Source organism: Salvelinus namaycush, chromosome 26 (assembly GCF_016432855.1).
Source record: "Salvelinus namaycush isolate Seneca chromosome 26, SaNama_1.0, whole genome shotgun sequence".
NCBI lineage: Eukaryota > Metazoa > Chordata > Actinopteri > Salmoniformes > Salmonidae > Salvelinus > Salvelinus namaycush.
In genome coordinates this window covers 26,535,128-26,549,840 of record NC_052332.1, presented here as the reverse complement: position 1 = coordinate 26,549,840, position 14,713 = coordinate 26,535,128, and the positions used below count along the sequence as shown (strand labels likewise).

The following is a 14,713-nucleotide window of genomic DNA, read 5'->3' as shown; positions in this document are numbered from 1 at the left end:
AAGAGAAATATATATGCCAATTATGTGATGATCCGACCGCATTCTGTCCCCTATCAACACTTTTTTAACTTTTGGTGCCAGAGAGAATGGTATAAGAAAGTAGTCAAGACGACTAGCTTGATTCAGCCTCCGCCATGTATATCTCACTAAATCAGGGTATTTAAGTCTCCATATATCCACTAATTCCAATATATCCATGACATTCATGATTTCCTTAAGTGCCTGAGGGTGATAGTTTGTAGTGTGATTTCCTTTCCGGTCTATAGAGGTATTTAAGACCGTATTAAAATCTCCCACTATAATAATAGAGTCTAGTGTTGCTTGTAGAGTTGATAAATTCTTATATATATTTTCAAAGAAGCTTGGATCATCATTATTCGGACCGTATAGGTTAACAAGCCATATTTGTTTATTGTCCAATAACATATTTAAAATAATCCATCTACCTTGAGGATCTGTTTGGACAATTTGCACATTTGGATCAAAATTATTGTTAATTAAAACCATCACCCCTTTTGAATTTCTTTGCCCATGGGAGAAATATATTTTGCCCCCCCAGTTCTTTTTCCACAAAACTTCATCTAAAATTGTTGAATGGGTTTCCTGTAAACAATAGATATTATAATCCTTCTCTTTTAGCCAGGTAAATACTGATCGTCTTTTCTTATTATCTGCTAAGCCATTACAATTGTAACTGGCTATACTTATTTCACCACTTACCATAATGAGACACACCTTTCATTCTTTTAATCAGAATATATTTTTGTAAACGTACTATTAAAAAGTAACATAATGATTGAGTGTCTATATAGTTGTACCATGATATTTGCATTTCTACTAAGTAAACCTCCAATTGGTCCCTACTATTCCACCCGCTAAAAGGCCTCATCTCGAGATGGCTTGTCATCCCAATGCCCGGCAGACCACCCTCGACCCCCTGTATCCCATAGCCCTGAACCGACTGGGATCCATTCTTTGAAAAGAGCATACAGTGCCATTTACCGAATTGAAGTAGATCAATTGCCATATGCATTTCCATTGCCCTCACCTCGATTTGTATTATATATATCTGTGGATCATCCTCTATTGTCCCTAACATCTTTTACTTCTTCCTTCGCAACAGTTGTGGGATACACACATACACCCACACACACTCAGCCCTTACCCCCACACAACCATAAGCTCACTTTCTCAACAATTGCACCATCCCAGAGCCCAACTCAAGATGGGTCATGATTTACAAATGCACTTGCAGTTGCAGCTACATGAGAAGGCCTGCAAGACCGCACAAAAAATGAGCAAAAATTGAGAGATTTATTTACCATTGTCACATCCTAGATAATGGAGGTCAAATGTACACCTTATTCCTGAAACACCCACAATACGGCCACCCGTCATGACCATGTCCCCACGCATCTCCATGCAGTCCGACTTTGATTTTGTGCCGCCAGGTCCACAATAATATACCCCCTCTCTGAATGTCCGAGTGTGACCCCCTCCCCATGGGTTACTGCAGCTAGTGTTGCCAGCACTGCCACTGCCTGGGTGGGGGCACCCCACCGGAATCCCCACCGGCTAGGTACAAGGTCGTCAAGGTTCTCATTAGCAGCTTTGAGAATTTCCTTGTATATTATGCTCTCCCTTTAGGGGGCTTTGGCTTTGCAGGACCAACCCTGCCAAGCAGGCTCAGAATCTTGAGGGGGCAGTGCTGCTCTTGGTCTCTGACCTCATTTTAGCTGCATACAGAGACCGCTTACAGCGAGCACATAAAACAGTTAGGGACTTCTCCTTAGTATCTGGGTCATTCAGGTGGGTGTCTAGGGTATAGTGCCATGGACCGTACCATTAAAATAGGATAATAAATAATTAGATATAATTTATAAAAAAATATTTAAAAAATGTAGTTCTCCATGATAGGACAATAAATAAATAAGACGTATAATTCATTATAAAAGTATATCCATCATCTGAACAACATTGAAAGCCCTCTCATACCCGGCTCACAGCAATACATTGGCTCTGGGATATGCAACCATTTCCTTACTCACTCACTCAACTTTCCAAACATAACAAATAAAATAAAAAATAAACACAAACCATACCATCCACACATACTGTGCCTTCTGTTTACTTAGTTTTTATCTTCACTATGTTGAATTAGTGCTTGTGTGTTCAATTAGTTATATGTGAAGATTTATAGAAAAGCTATATTTTTTATTGTATTGTTACAATCAGTAACCGGGCTTGAATTGTGTTTATTTCCCTCGTCTATGAGAACTTTGTAATTTTTAAAATAACCATGGAGTAGTCTTTGTGTCTCTGAACAACTGGTTATCAATATATTGTTTTGATATTTTAACCTGCGTGTCGTGATCGCGTTTGGTGTGGGGGGGGGCAAAATAAATGTATGCACGATAGCGCTCACCAATCCACACACAATACACCATAATGATAAAGTATAAACAGGTTTTTAGAAATGTTTGCTAATTTATAAAATTTAAAAAACTGAAATATCACATTTACAAAAGTATTCAGACCCTTTACTCAGTACTATGTTGAAGCGTCTTTGTCAGCGATTAAAGCAGTGAGTCTTCTTGGGTATGATGCTACAAACTTGGCACACCTGTATTTGGGGAGTTTCTCCCATTCTTCTCTGCAGATCCTCTCAAGCTCTGTCAGGTTGTATGGGGAGCGTTGCTGCACACTTATTTTCAGGTCTCTCCAGAAATATTCCAGAAGTCCGGGCTTTGTCTTTGCCACTCAAGGATGTTCAGAGACTTGTCCTGAAGCCACACCTGAGACTTTAAATGTGATAGGAAAGCATCCAACAGGAAAGTGGGATTATTTCCAGGAAACAAAGACTGTGGAGCATGTATTGCTACAATGTGGGCAGTATCAGAGGGAAAGAGAGAGACTGAGATCTAGTATGAAGAAGAACGGGAGAGTATATTGAGTAGAACGTCATTAGATATAGTCTTATATTGTATTATCTTTCTTAAGAGTAATGGGGCTGGCAGGTAGGATTCATTATCTCCCTGTCTCTGTCCCACACTCCAGTACAATAGGTGGCGGTAATGCACCATAACGTTGGATGCCAACCGCCGATAAACCCCCCCACAACGAACAAGAAGAAGACCGTCCCTTTCAGTTAGGTCCGCCTTCGTTTAAAATCAGGCCAGCTGCGCGGGCCTGAATAGAGAGAAGAACATTCTGTGAAGACCAGACATCGAAATGGCATCAGCAGCGGGTAAGGATTGCAAAACCGTAGTAATAGGTCTACATATCAGTTTATCAATTTCAATATTAGGTATTAGACATGTAGGCAGCAGCTAAGTACCGTTATGTGCAGTGCGAGCCATTTAGCTACATTACCTTGTATGGGGGAGGGGTTCTTTCGCTAGCTTTTAATGCTAGCTAACGAGCTATAACTGTTATTGCATTTTGGAATTACATTTTCAAAACCCCAAGCCTATAACTATTTTTGAACCGGTTGTGAGCTATTTTCCCGTGGAACTTACATCTCATTCCTCTAGTTTGCTAGTTCTAACTATAGTATCGTCCGATGGCTCTTACTAGTTAACGTTAGCTAACTAGCTTTTTCGTTAGCTGAGCGAATGCGCGCCTGTTCTAACGTTAGTTGGTGTGGACACTGTAAAACAAGCTGATAAAGGCGGCCATTTCTTGAATTGAGCTTTGTCAACTAATAGCCAGGTTTTGGAGACTGCATTTTCCACAAACAGTTAGTAATTTTGACATGGTAAAGAATTAAAGAAGCATGTTCATGATGACATTTATTATCAAAATGGAACTGTCCTCATGGTTGTTGTATTTTGCAGACTACAGCTCCTATGGACAGGCGGGAGGCCAACCGGGGTAAGTGTTTTCTTGCACTGAAAAACGAATGTATATAATTGAACTGTTTATCGCGTTGATAGTACCCCCGAACATTAGTCTGACTCTACAATTATTGTATTGACGAGTCAATGAAGATGGTGGGGGGTGGAGTATAGCACTAAGGCTGTTTTATTTTTGTAGGTATGGCTCCTATGTGGCGCCGCCCTCTCAGGCTGGCTATGGACAAAACACACAGGTAGGATACTTTTGTTCTGACCAAAGCCCCTTTCCATAGCCCCTAGCTTTTTAGGGTTCAATGATCTGAAAGGACTCAATGAATTAACACAATATGAAGCTTCTCTCCTGAGTTTGGGAGGGCAGATTTCAGAAACAACGTTTTTTTCTGAAGAAACTGATCTGTAATGGTGTTGGACTTTCGATAGATGACATCTGTTGTTTTTCAGCCGAGTTATGGCCAACCGCAGGGATATGGGTCATACAGCCAGCCGACTGAGTCAACCTATCCCCAAGGTGGTAGCACCTCAAGTGGTTACGCTCAACAGGGTTACAGTCAGCAGCCACCCGCTGCAGGTGATAACTTTGATCTATTCTGATAAATACATGACCAACTAACTGAAAAGCATTGTAATCAAAAGTTATAAAACTTTTTATGTGAGACCAGCACGTATCGAAATGTATAGTTTTATGCCACTAGCCCAGGGATGGGCAACTCCAGTCCCCGAGGGCCTGGTTGGTGTCACTTTCTCCATCCCTAGCAAACAGCTGATATTCAAATGGAATTCTAAACTGAAGATCATGATTAGGTGATTTTTGGAGTTGGGTGTGTTAGCTGGGGCAAAACTGACACCTATCAAGCCCTCTGGGACGGGAATTGCCCACCCCCTGCATTAGCCCCTAGTTTGTTGTGGGGCAGCTGGGGCTTGTGTGTGCAGTTTAACACTGGCTTATGTTTTTCTCCTCTCAGCTGGTTACGCTGCCACTCCTGCTGCACCTCAGGGTTACAGCCAGCCAACGCAAGGGTATGGAGCTGGAGGGTATGCTGCAGCCCCCGCTGCTGCCGCCACCACCAGTAGCAGCCAGGCCTCTTATGGGGTCCAGGGTGGATATGGAGCCCAGACTGCATACCAGGGATATGGGCAGCAGCCGGCCGCTGGAGCACCACCCAGGTGTGTCTTTGAGCCCTCAAATTTCACACTTAAAAGTTTGCTTAACTGTCAGCTCAAGCTCCTTTACCTGAACACTGGTTAATATGATATGTGCCATTTGGCAGGCACTTTAATCCAAAGCAACGTAGTCATGCATGCACTGGGAATCTAACTTACGATCCTTGGCGGAGGCATTGGTAGTATCCCACCCATCAAATAAAATGTTATTGATCACATGCAATAACATCTGCTAAATGTGTGAGTGAAGCCAAATGCTATGTATTTACTAATCTGAGAAAGACCAAGCTGCATTATGCAGGCTGGAGGTTTGACCCAATTTCTCTTGTCCTCATCTCCTGTCCCCACAGCTACAGCAGCAGCAGCCAGCCACCAACCAGCTATGAGCAGAACTCCTACTCTCAGGCACCCCAGCAGGGCTCCTACTCCCAGCCGCCACAAGGTGGTGGATACCAGAGCCAGCAGAGTGGCTACACCCAACAGGGTGTCGGTTATCAGGCGCCACAGGCCCCTCCACCCCAGCAGCAGGCCCCACCTTCCAGCTATGCTCCCACATCCGGAGGGTCCTACAGTCAGCCACCTGCCAGCCAGTATGGACAACAGGGTGGACCAGGAGGCAACTATGGTCAGCAGGGTGAATATAGAATGCCTAGCCAGTACAGTAAGTCTTATGGCATTGTATGATTTTATACTGGTTATACATAGTTCTTAATTGTGGTGGGTCCTAACTGTCTGCTCTCTCCCCAGGCAACTACAGGCAGGATCATTCCAACGGAGGGGGCTACTCGGGGCCAGAGTCGGGTGGATATAGGGGCCGCGGTGAGGGCCGAGGCATGGGTGGGGGGGAGAGCCGGGGCCGCGGCCGTGGGGGGTTTGACCGCGGCGGGATGATGCGTGGTGGCGGCATGCGTGGTGGAATGAGCAGAGGCATGGGGTAAGTGCTCGCCCGTCCTCTCACTTCATCAAACCTTTTCTCCTACAGGAGCAGAGTGAGGCCTGCACTGGGCTGAGAGTGGCACATCACCCCTCACTGGATAGGGCAGTTAGCCAAATTAAGCTCCGCAGAAAGACATGATACACATGATTTCTGCTGTTGGAATTAAGTGAGGAGTTGAGGCATAGGATGTAGGTTACATTTTAAACTACACTGAACAAAAATATAAATGCTACATGTAAAGTGATGGTTTCATGAGCTACTATAAAAGATCCCAGAAATGTTCAATATGTACAAAAAGCTTATTTCTTTCAAATGTGCATAAATTTGTTAACATCCCTAGTTAGCATTTCTCCGTTGCCAAGATAATCCATCCACCTGACAGGTGTGGCATATCAAGAAGCTGATTAAACAGCATGATCATAACACAGGTTCACCATGTGCTAGGGACAATAAAAGGCCACTCTAAAATGTGCAGTTTGTCACACAGCACAATGCCACGGATGTTTTGAGGTAGTGTGCAATTGGCATGCTGACTGCAGGAATGTCCATGAGCTGTTGCCAGAGAAATTAATGTTAGAGAATTTGGCAGTACATCCATCCGGCCTCAGAACCGTAGAGCATATGTGTATGGCGTTGTGGGTGAGCGGTTTGCTGATGTCAACGTCAGGAGTGCCCCATAGTGGGGTTATGGTATGGGCAGGCATAAGCTATGGACAACACAATAAGTTATCTGAGACCAATAGATGCATATCTGTATTCCCAGTCATATCCATAGATTAGGGTTTAACACATTTATTTCAATTGACTGATTTCCTTATGAACTGGAACTCTTTGAAATTGTTGCGTGGTGTTATTTTTATTCAGTATAGCTTGATGACCACATCCTTTAAAATATTATGTGAAATCAGTCATCACCCTAGTAGATGTATGTTGTGCCACTGGTTGCTGCTCTCAGCCCTCCCACTGTATGGCCAAAGGTAAGAAGGTATCCACAAGCTAAAGACCATCAGCAAATATCTCCCCTTTGGCCCCCTAGTCTAGGGGTGTCACTCATTCCACGGAGGGCATAGTATCTGCTGGTTTAAATTTTTTCCTTCAATTAAGACAGACAACCAGGTGAGGGGAGTTCCTTACTAGGGAGTTCCTTACTAATTGGTGAGGGGAGTTCCTTACTAATTGGTGAGGGGAGTTCCTTACTAATTGGTGAGGGGAGTTCCTTACTAATTGGTGAGGGGAGTTCCTTACTAATTGGTGAGGGGAGTTCCTTACTAATTGGTGAGGGGAGTTCCTTACTAATTGGTGAGGGGAGTTCCTTACTAATTGGTGAGGGGAGTTCCTTACTAATTGGTGAGGGGAGTTCCTTACTAATTGGTGAGGGGAGTTCCTTACTAATTGGCGAGGGGAGTTCCTTACTAATTGGCGAGGGGAGTTCCTTACTAATTGGCGAGGGGAGTTCCTTACTAATTGGCGAGGGGAGTTCCTTACTAATTGGCGAGGGGAGTTCCTTACTAATTGGCGAGGGGAGTTCCTTACTAATTGGCGAGGGGAGTTCCTTACTAATTGGTGAGGGGAGTTCCTTACTAATTGGTGAGGGGAGTTCCTTACTAATTGGTGAGGGGAGTTCCTTACTCATTGGTGAGGGGAGTTCCTTACTCATTGGTGAGGGGAGTTCCTTACTCATTGGTGAGGGGAGTTCCTTACTCATTGGTGAGGGGAGTTCCTTACTCATTGGTGAGGGGAGTTCCTTACTCATTGGTGAGGGGAGTTCCTTACTCATTGGTGAGGGGAGTTCCTTACTCATTGGTGAGGGGAGTTCCTTACTCATTGGTGAGGGGAGTTCCTTACTCATTGGTGAGGGGAGTTCCTTACTCATTGGTGAGGGGAGTTCCTTACTCATTGGTGAGGGGAGTTCCTTACTCATTGGTGAGGGGAGTTCCTTACTCATTGGTGAGGGGAGTTCCTTACTCATTGGTGAGGGGAGTTCCTTACTCATTGGTGAGGGGAGTTCCTTACTCATTGGTGAGGGGAGTTCCTTACTCATTGGTGAGGGGAGTTCCTTACTCATTGGTGAGGGGAGTTCCTTACTCATTGGTGAGGGGAGTTCCTTACTAATTGGTGAGGGGAGTTCTTCAATTGAGTTAAAGGGAGGAGTGTAAATCCGCTGACACTCGGCTATCCGTGGAATTAGTTTGAGATGTGACCTAGACCCTCCCAACTGAACTTTGTCAAGCAAATACCGGTTAGCCATCTTCTAGGTAGCCAATGTTGAGAGAAACTTTCCCGTGGGAATTATTTTCAATCACAGGAGCACACAAGAGCCAAAGTCAGTTGGGATAATAAGTGGCAGGCATGTTTATTCTACAAGGATGCCAGTAGGCCTTTTTGAATGAGGGCACTTCTGGTCACATTCAAATAAATGGTCATGAAGGAGTGCATTTTGGATAGGCTATTCAACCACGTTGTTCTAATGGGACTGAGTGAAATTAATTAAATCTTTCTGGTCTTTATGTTTTTTAAATTCAGGAAATAATTTTCTATAGATTTAGCCATTTCTCATTTTGAAGGTATTTAGTTTGTGCAGACTTTGGCACTCCTTTAGGTATACAATGCTACAATTGTGTGAGCTGGACTTACACTGGGAACTTATAGCTCAACCTGCATACATAAAGTACAATTATGCATTTAGCCATGTTAGGTTTTGATGTTAGTCGTCGAGTGTCAACATTTTAGTGAAATGGTCTAAAGCATTTACCTCTGAATATTTGTTCAGAGTTGGTGTTGGGGCCGAGGGGGTTGTATTATTTGTTTGTTTTTTAAAAAGGTGAATGCATTGCTTTGTCACTTCAAGGCTATGTCTATCTATTTATATCACTATCTTCTACCAGTGCTTATTGTATTGGTCAAATCAAAAGGTTTAAAATCAGAGGCACATTTACCTTAGTCTTCACTAAACATACTTAATGTTTAATTACCCCAATAATCACAAATGCAATTCATTCACCTTTCTTACACACAGGTAAGAAACAAATAAGTGTAAAATGGTATAACTTCAAATGTATTGCTGAAGTGCACTTTTCTTTAACATGCTTTGTCGCATTTATATGCTACAGGTAACAAAGTGAGATCCATGTAAACACACCAATACTTTTACAGTACCACAACTCAGTTCTGGGTCTGTGCCGGCAGCCTTTTGAAAAGGGGACAATATCGGTGGTGTCAACAAGAGGTGGCTAAAAATGTCCCCCAAAAAAGTCAGAATGTCATCAAGGGGGAAAAACGTTTTTAGAAAGCAAAATGTTTCATGAAAATTATTGGTTGCATTTTTTTGCTTTGTGTAATCAAAAAATCTTGTGTAAAACAATGTTTATTGGCTGAAATTTTACTTGAGATGTTTGAATGTACCATACAAGTTATTTGTAACAATTGTCTCAGGTACAGCTCTGAATAGTAAAGGCTTCCATGCGTGTCAGCCAAGCACTTCCATGTTATGGCATTTTGTGGGGGGGGGGGGGTAGTTTTTATATTGACCTTATCCTCTAAGCCTGAAGTCTATGAACAAATTTTGGTTGTATAGTTCTTTTCAAATCCAACTAGATCACTGGTCTATAACTTGAGCTGCATCTGAAACAATTCAAATATATCCTGTTGTGTAAAATACAAGGGTTTTCAATCCCAGAGGTAATAAAGATTAAAGCCACCCCATTATGCCAAACATTGATACTCGTAGAAAGTTATGCCGCTTGAGTTCATATATTGTATTCAGCAAGGGAACCCATAGATCACAAACGTTGTATAGACCCCTACCCCTGTCAAGATTCTATAGTTCCTTTAAAGATTCAAAGTGTCTTTGGGGGGTTTAATAGCTAAGTTAGTTTCTTGGGCATTTTATAAATAAGAGCTAGTCAGAACTGTGCCAAATCTCCCCCATCCCTATGTGGTACAAAGTGGCTGTTAAAGGGATATCGTCTTCATATCTCCGCTTATTCCCCCAGCATCACTGGAGACAGAGGTGGCTTCAGTAAGCCTGGTGGTAAGTTTAATGACAATTACAAGACGATAATACACTAGACCACCTAACACATTTATACATTTGTATCTACTTGTCGTGTTGTATTTTCTAGACAAAGGGGAAAACAAAATAAATATATTGCTGGTTCATTAGGGTTTTTCTCACACACTGCTTTGAGGGTATTTTCAATATCAAGCGTCCACTTGATTACTATTTTTAAAGTGTTCCCACTGATATATTTTTATATGCTGCCCCAAGCCAATGAAGCCATTAGGCTTTTCACCACTTTTCTAAATATTTATTTTGTTAATGTGGTCTTTTGATTTTAACTTTCAAATTAGGTTAATTTTCAGCCTTAGGTGTTTTGGGTGTTCAGTTCATTTGAAAACACTTCTTATATATTTGCCCAAATTGGGTTTCAATAATCTAATTTCTAAGGTTGCAACACCATGTTTATTTTTATACAAAGGGGAATGCTCAGAGGAGCATGTGTGCCAGGGTAAAGTTAACCTGCAGCATGTGGGGTAGATCAGGCAAATGTGCATTCTAACGTTTGGTCTCTTGTCTTCTCTCTTTGTGGATGGGCAACAGGACCAGACTCAGACACAGGTGAGTTCATCATGCCATGTATCAAACACAGCAATGTTTGTGTGCATCAAGTTATACATATTTTAAACAGGCCTTACTCTGTCCACAGGACGCCCAGAGGAGCAGGATGACTCTGAGAACAACACTATTTACATCACTGGCCTGACGGAGAATGCAACGCTGCCCGAAGTCGCTGACTTTTTCAAGCACAGTGGAATAATCAGGGTTGGTACTAGACTATGATGCAGTTTGGAGGCCTTTTCCTAAATGTTATCACAGGCTTTTGAAAAGTATTGACTGATGAATTGGGGGATTTAACTGTTTTCCATCTTTCAGATCAACAAGCGTACAGGTCTGCCTGCTATCAACATCTACACCGACAAAGATTCGGGGAAACCAAAGGGTGATTGTACTCTGTCTTATGATGAGCCCCCATGTGCCAAAGCTGCAGTTGAGTGGTTTGATGGTGAGTGTCTTTTTTTGGGGGTACTAACAGAGGCCCTCTGATTGCCCCTTGATAATAATTATTACGGCTTCATGCATAACCTTAGCAGAGTTCTTTCAGTGAATGTTGGTATTGAATATGCACCTCTCTTCCCCCTTCTACCTAGGCAAAGACTTTCAGGGGAAGAAGCTAAAGGTGTCGATGGCTCGCCGTAAGCCCATGATGGGGATGATGCGAGGAGGCATGCCCATGAGGGGTGACCGGGGAGGCATGATGAACCGTGGAGGTATGTTCTGCCAAATCCTGTTCCACACATCTGGAATGGACATTTCCAAACTGTTCTGTAACTGTTTCACTTGTAGCATTTTAGGATATCTTTAGGGATGCAAACTCATTGCTTTTTGGCAATCGCTGTTATGATCTCAATGGACCATCCACGTGAATCATGCCTATGGACTGAGCACAAATTTTAACGTGGTGAACTTATTACAAAAGTAGTTATTGATTAGTTTCATAATTTATGAAAAGAATGCATCAGTGATTCATGTTTCCTGCCACTTTCAGAAGTAATACATGTTTCTGTGCGCCTATGTTGTGTAGCCACTTAGCATGCCTAAACAGTCATTTTTAAAGGTTTTCCCAAAAAACCTTCCCTATGAAATGTTGACTGCAAAGTAGGCCTACCTGGCAGAATGATATGATTTGTATCAATCGGGTGGGCATTTGCTTTACAAACTCTCCCATCACATGAAACACTGTTAGCCACCCTGGAAAAAATAATGGTTAAATCCAAAACCAGGAAACTAAACAGATTAAAAAATAAAAATATAAACAAGGTTTTTACATTTTTCTAATTTACTGTCCTATGTATTCCTTTCTGGGGAGACTTGAGAGTATCATAATGAACCTTAACCCCAGACCAACGATGTTGAGCCTGACTTCCCCACCCCAGGGCATTATTTTCTTTTTGTGCTTTAGAAAGTTGGGATTATTGAGATTAATCATGTTTATAATATACTTGTTGTTCTCTGAAAGTAGACACTTTCTGGACTTTCCGTGTGAATTGTTTGTTGGGCCCTTACCAATTTGCATCCCTGCGTCTTGGTAGATAGAAAATATATTTGCGATGTAAGGTATACTTGGCAATTAGTAGATGGTGGTAAAAGTTGATCTCAAACTCAGTGTAACATTCTGAACACTGACTTATCCATTGGTCACTCTTAGGGCCAGGAATGATGAGCCGTGGTGGTCCAATGGGACGCGGTGGGGAGCGTGGCGGATTTATCCCCAGGGGTGGTCCCCGTGGCATGGGCAGTCCTCATGGCATGGGTAGAGGTGGGCCCTCAGGGGGCAACATGCAGCAGAGAGCAGGAGACTGGGAGTGCCCTAAAGAGTGAGTACTAACAAAATAAGTAAATTGTTCAGTCTATAACTGCCTTTCTCTGTGGTTTGGGGTAGTCCTGACTGAGGCTTATGATTGCAGGGGCTGCGGTAACCAGAACTTTGCCTGGAGAATGGAGTGTAACCAGTGCAAATCACCCAAACCAGAAGGCTTTGGACCACCTTTCTCCCCTTCAGGTAAATGCTTAGCTTAAAAATATCTACTTCATGAAGGATCAATTTAAGTAGTAGGGGAAAAGCTATAAATTGTCTTCCAACCAACACATTGTCTTGTTTCTAGGTGGCGATCGTGGTAGGGGTGGCCCAGGCATGCGTGGGCGTGGAGGGATGGACCGTGGAGGTCCAGGGGGCCCTGGAGGCTTCCGTGGAGGCAGGGGTGGTGATCGTGGAGGCGGATTCAGAGGACGTGGTGGCATGGAAAGAGGAGGCTTCGGCGGCAGGGGCCGTGGTGGCCCTCCCATGGATGACATGGGCGGCCGAGGCAGGAGGGGTATGGGCCCCCCCGGCAAGATGATGGAAATGAAGTGAGTAAAGAATTATTCACATTCAGCCAGCTCCCATCAAACAAGCTTCTAATGCCACTTGGGGTTCTCACATTTAAACCCCCACATAGTTTCACATTTTGGCAACAGAAATTACTTGATTGCATTGTAATCCGTCCTGGTTAAATTACATACAGTTCTGAATGAAAAGGGAAAGACCAAAAGAAATTCTGAAAGCTGTTTGAATAAATCGGTCATGGTTGTTAACGGAAATGTTTATTCCCTCTCCAGGGGAGACCATCGCCAGGACCGCAGAGGTCGTCCCTACTGAAGGATACAACGCTTGAATAAATTCCCATGTTATACAGGATTTATTTTTAAATGAACATTTTAAACTTGTATCTCCATATTTATAAATGGTTAATGGTGGGAATTTGTGGCTCGATAGTCAACTTCGGTGACCTTTTTTATTTTTTACCAGTGTTATTTGTGTTTTTTTGTTCTGGTCTGGTTGAACATTTGTGAACCTGTGGCAAACGCATGCTGTCGTGTACAGATAAATTGTGAGATTGTATTTGTGAAACCTTGTGGTAAGCAAAACATTTTTTTACTTATTATGCCCTCCCTTCTCAGACAATGTTGAATTAAAAAATTGTCACTTTCCTGGAAAAGGGGTTTGTCTATTGATTTTAGTAATGGAATGAGCATCGTTTCACTACAGATTTAAGGAAATGTTGAGGTCTCATTGTGGACAGACGGATAGTTACGCAGACTGTCTAGCTTACCATGACATTCGAGAGATGGGCCTAATATGTATGCTTGCTCAAAGGAGTTGTACATATTGATTATGCTTATCCTATGGGGACATCATGCTTAAAATTTTGGAATTACAATAATGCCCCTTGGTAATTTTACCAGTAAGCGTATGGGCTCATGAGTCTTAAGTGCAGAAGCTAGTGTGGTCAATGGTCAAATTGCTGCAAAGAACACCAATAAGAAGAGACTTGCTTGGGGCAAGTAACACGAGCAATTGACATTAGACCGGTGGAAATCTGTCCTTTGGTCTGAGTCCAAATTTGAGATTTTTGTCTTAGTGAGATGCAGAGTATGTGAATGGATGATCTCTGCGTGTGTGATTCCCACTGTGAAGCATGGAGGTGTGATGTTGTGGGGATGCTTTGCTGGTGACACTGATTTATTTAGAATTCAAGGCGCACTTAACCAGCATGTCTACCACAGCAATTCTGCAGTGATACGCCATCCCATCTGCTTTGTGCATAGTGGGACTATCTGTTTTTCAACAGAACAATGATCCAACACACCTTCAGGCTGTGTAAGGGCTATTTGACCAAAGAGTGCTGGAGTGCTGCGTCAGATGATCTGGCCTCTACAATCACCTGACCTCAACCCAATTGAGATGGTTTGGGATGAGTTGGACTGCAGAGTGAAGGAAAAGCAGCCAACAAGTGCTCAGCATATGTTGGAACTCCTTCAAGACTGCTGGAAAAGCATTCCAGGTGAAGCTGATTGAGAGAATGCCAAGCGTGTGCAAAGCTGTTAAAGGCAAAGGGAGGCTACTCTGAAGAATCTAAAATAGAAAATATACACTGCTGTTCAAAAGTTTAGGGTCACTTAGAAATGTCCTTGTTTTCCATGAAAACATATATGAAATTAGTTGCAAAATGAATAAGAAATATAGTCAAGACATTGACACGGTTATAATTATTTTTAATTGAAATTGTGTCCATCAAACTTTGCTTTTGTCAAAGAATCCTCCATTTGCAGCAATTACAGCCCTGCAGACTTTAGGCATTCTAGTTGTCAATTTGTTGA

The 14,713-nt window shown here is 42.7% G+C and overlaps 1 protein-coding gene across 3 annotated transcripts; it reads left to right on the top strand.

Annotated features, from left to right (window-relative positions):
- Window positions 1-3,147: 3,147 nt before the first annotated feature.
- ewsr1a (EWS RNA-binding protein 1a) lies at window positions 3,148-13,551 on the top strand. Of its 3 annotated transcripts, none has more exons than XM_038965021.1 (16): window positions 3,148-3,247; window positions 3,837-3,873; window positions 4,036-4,090; window positions 4,299-4,425; window positions 4,820-5,021; window positions 5,369-5,643; window positions 5,766-5,952; window positions 9,948-9,985; window positions 10,556-10,573; window positions 10,662-10,777; window positions 10,889-11,018; window positions 11,164-11,283; window positions 12,222-12,390; window positions 12,481-12,575; window positions 12,679-12,922; window positions 13,172-13,551. In XM_038965021.1, exons 1-16 carry the CDS (start codon window positions 3,232-3,234, stop codon window positions 13,209-13,211), a joined length of 1,869 nt encoding a protein of 622 aa, XP_038820949.1. In that variant the 5' UTR covers window positions 3,148-3,231; the 3' UTR covers window positions 13,212-13,551. The 3 variants fall into 3 exon arrangements, with proteins under 3 accessions (XP_038820949.1, XP_038820948.1, XP_038820947.1); XM_038965020.1 differs by having other exon boundaries at window positions 5,369-5,652; XM_038965019.1 differs by having other exon boundaries at window positions 5,369-5,679.
- Window positions 13,552-14,713: the final 1,162 nt, after the last annotated feature.

What these genes read in the sequence shown, in the direction of transcription:
- ewsr1a (XM_038965019.1), top strand. An exon ending in GCCGCTGGAGCACCACCCAG is followed by an intron (nt 5,022 to 5,368) that starts GTGTGTCTTTGA and finishes CTGTCCCCACAG; the next exon opens with CTACAGCAGCAGCAGCCAGC. An exon ending in GACTGGGAGTGCCCTAAAGA is followed by an intron (nt 12,391 to 12,480) that starts GTGAGTACTAAC and finishes TTATGATTGCAG; the next exon opens with GGGCTGCGGTAACCAGAACT.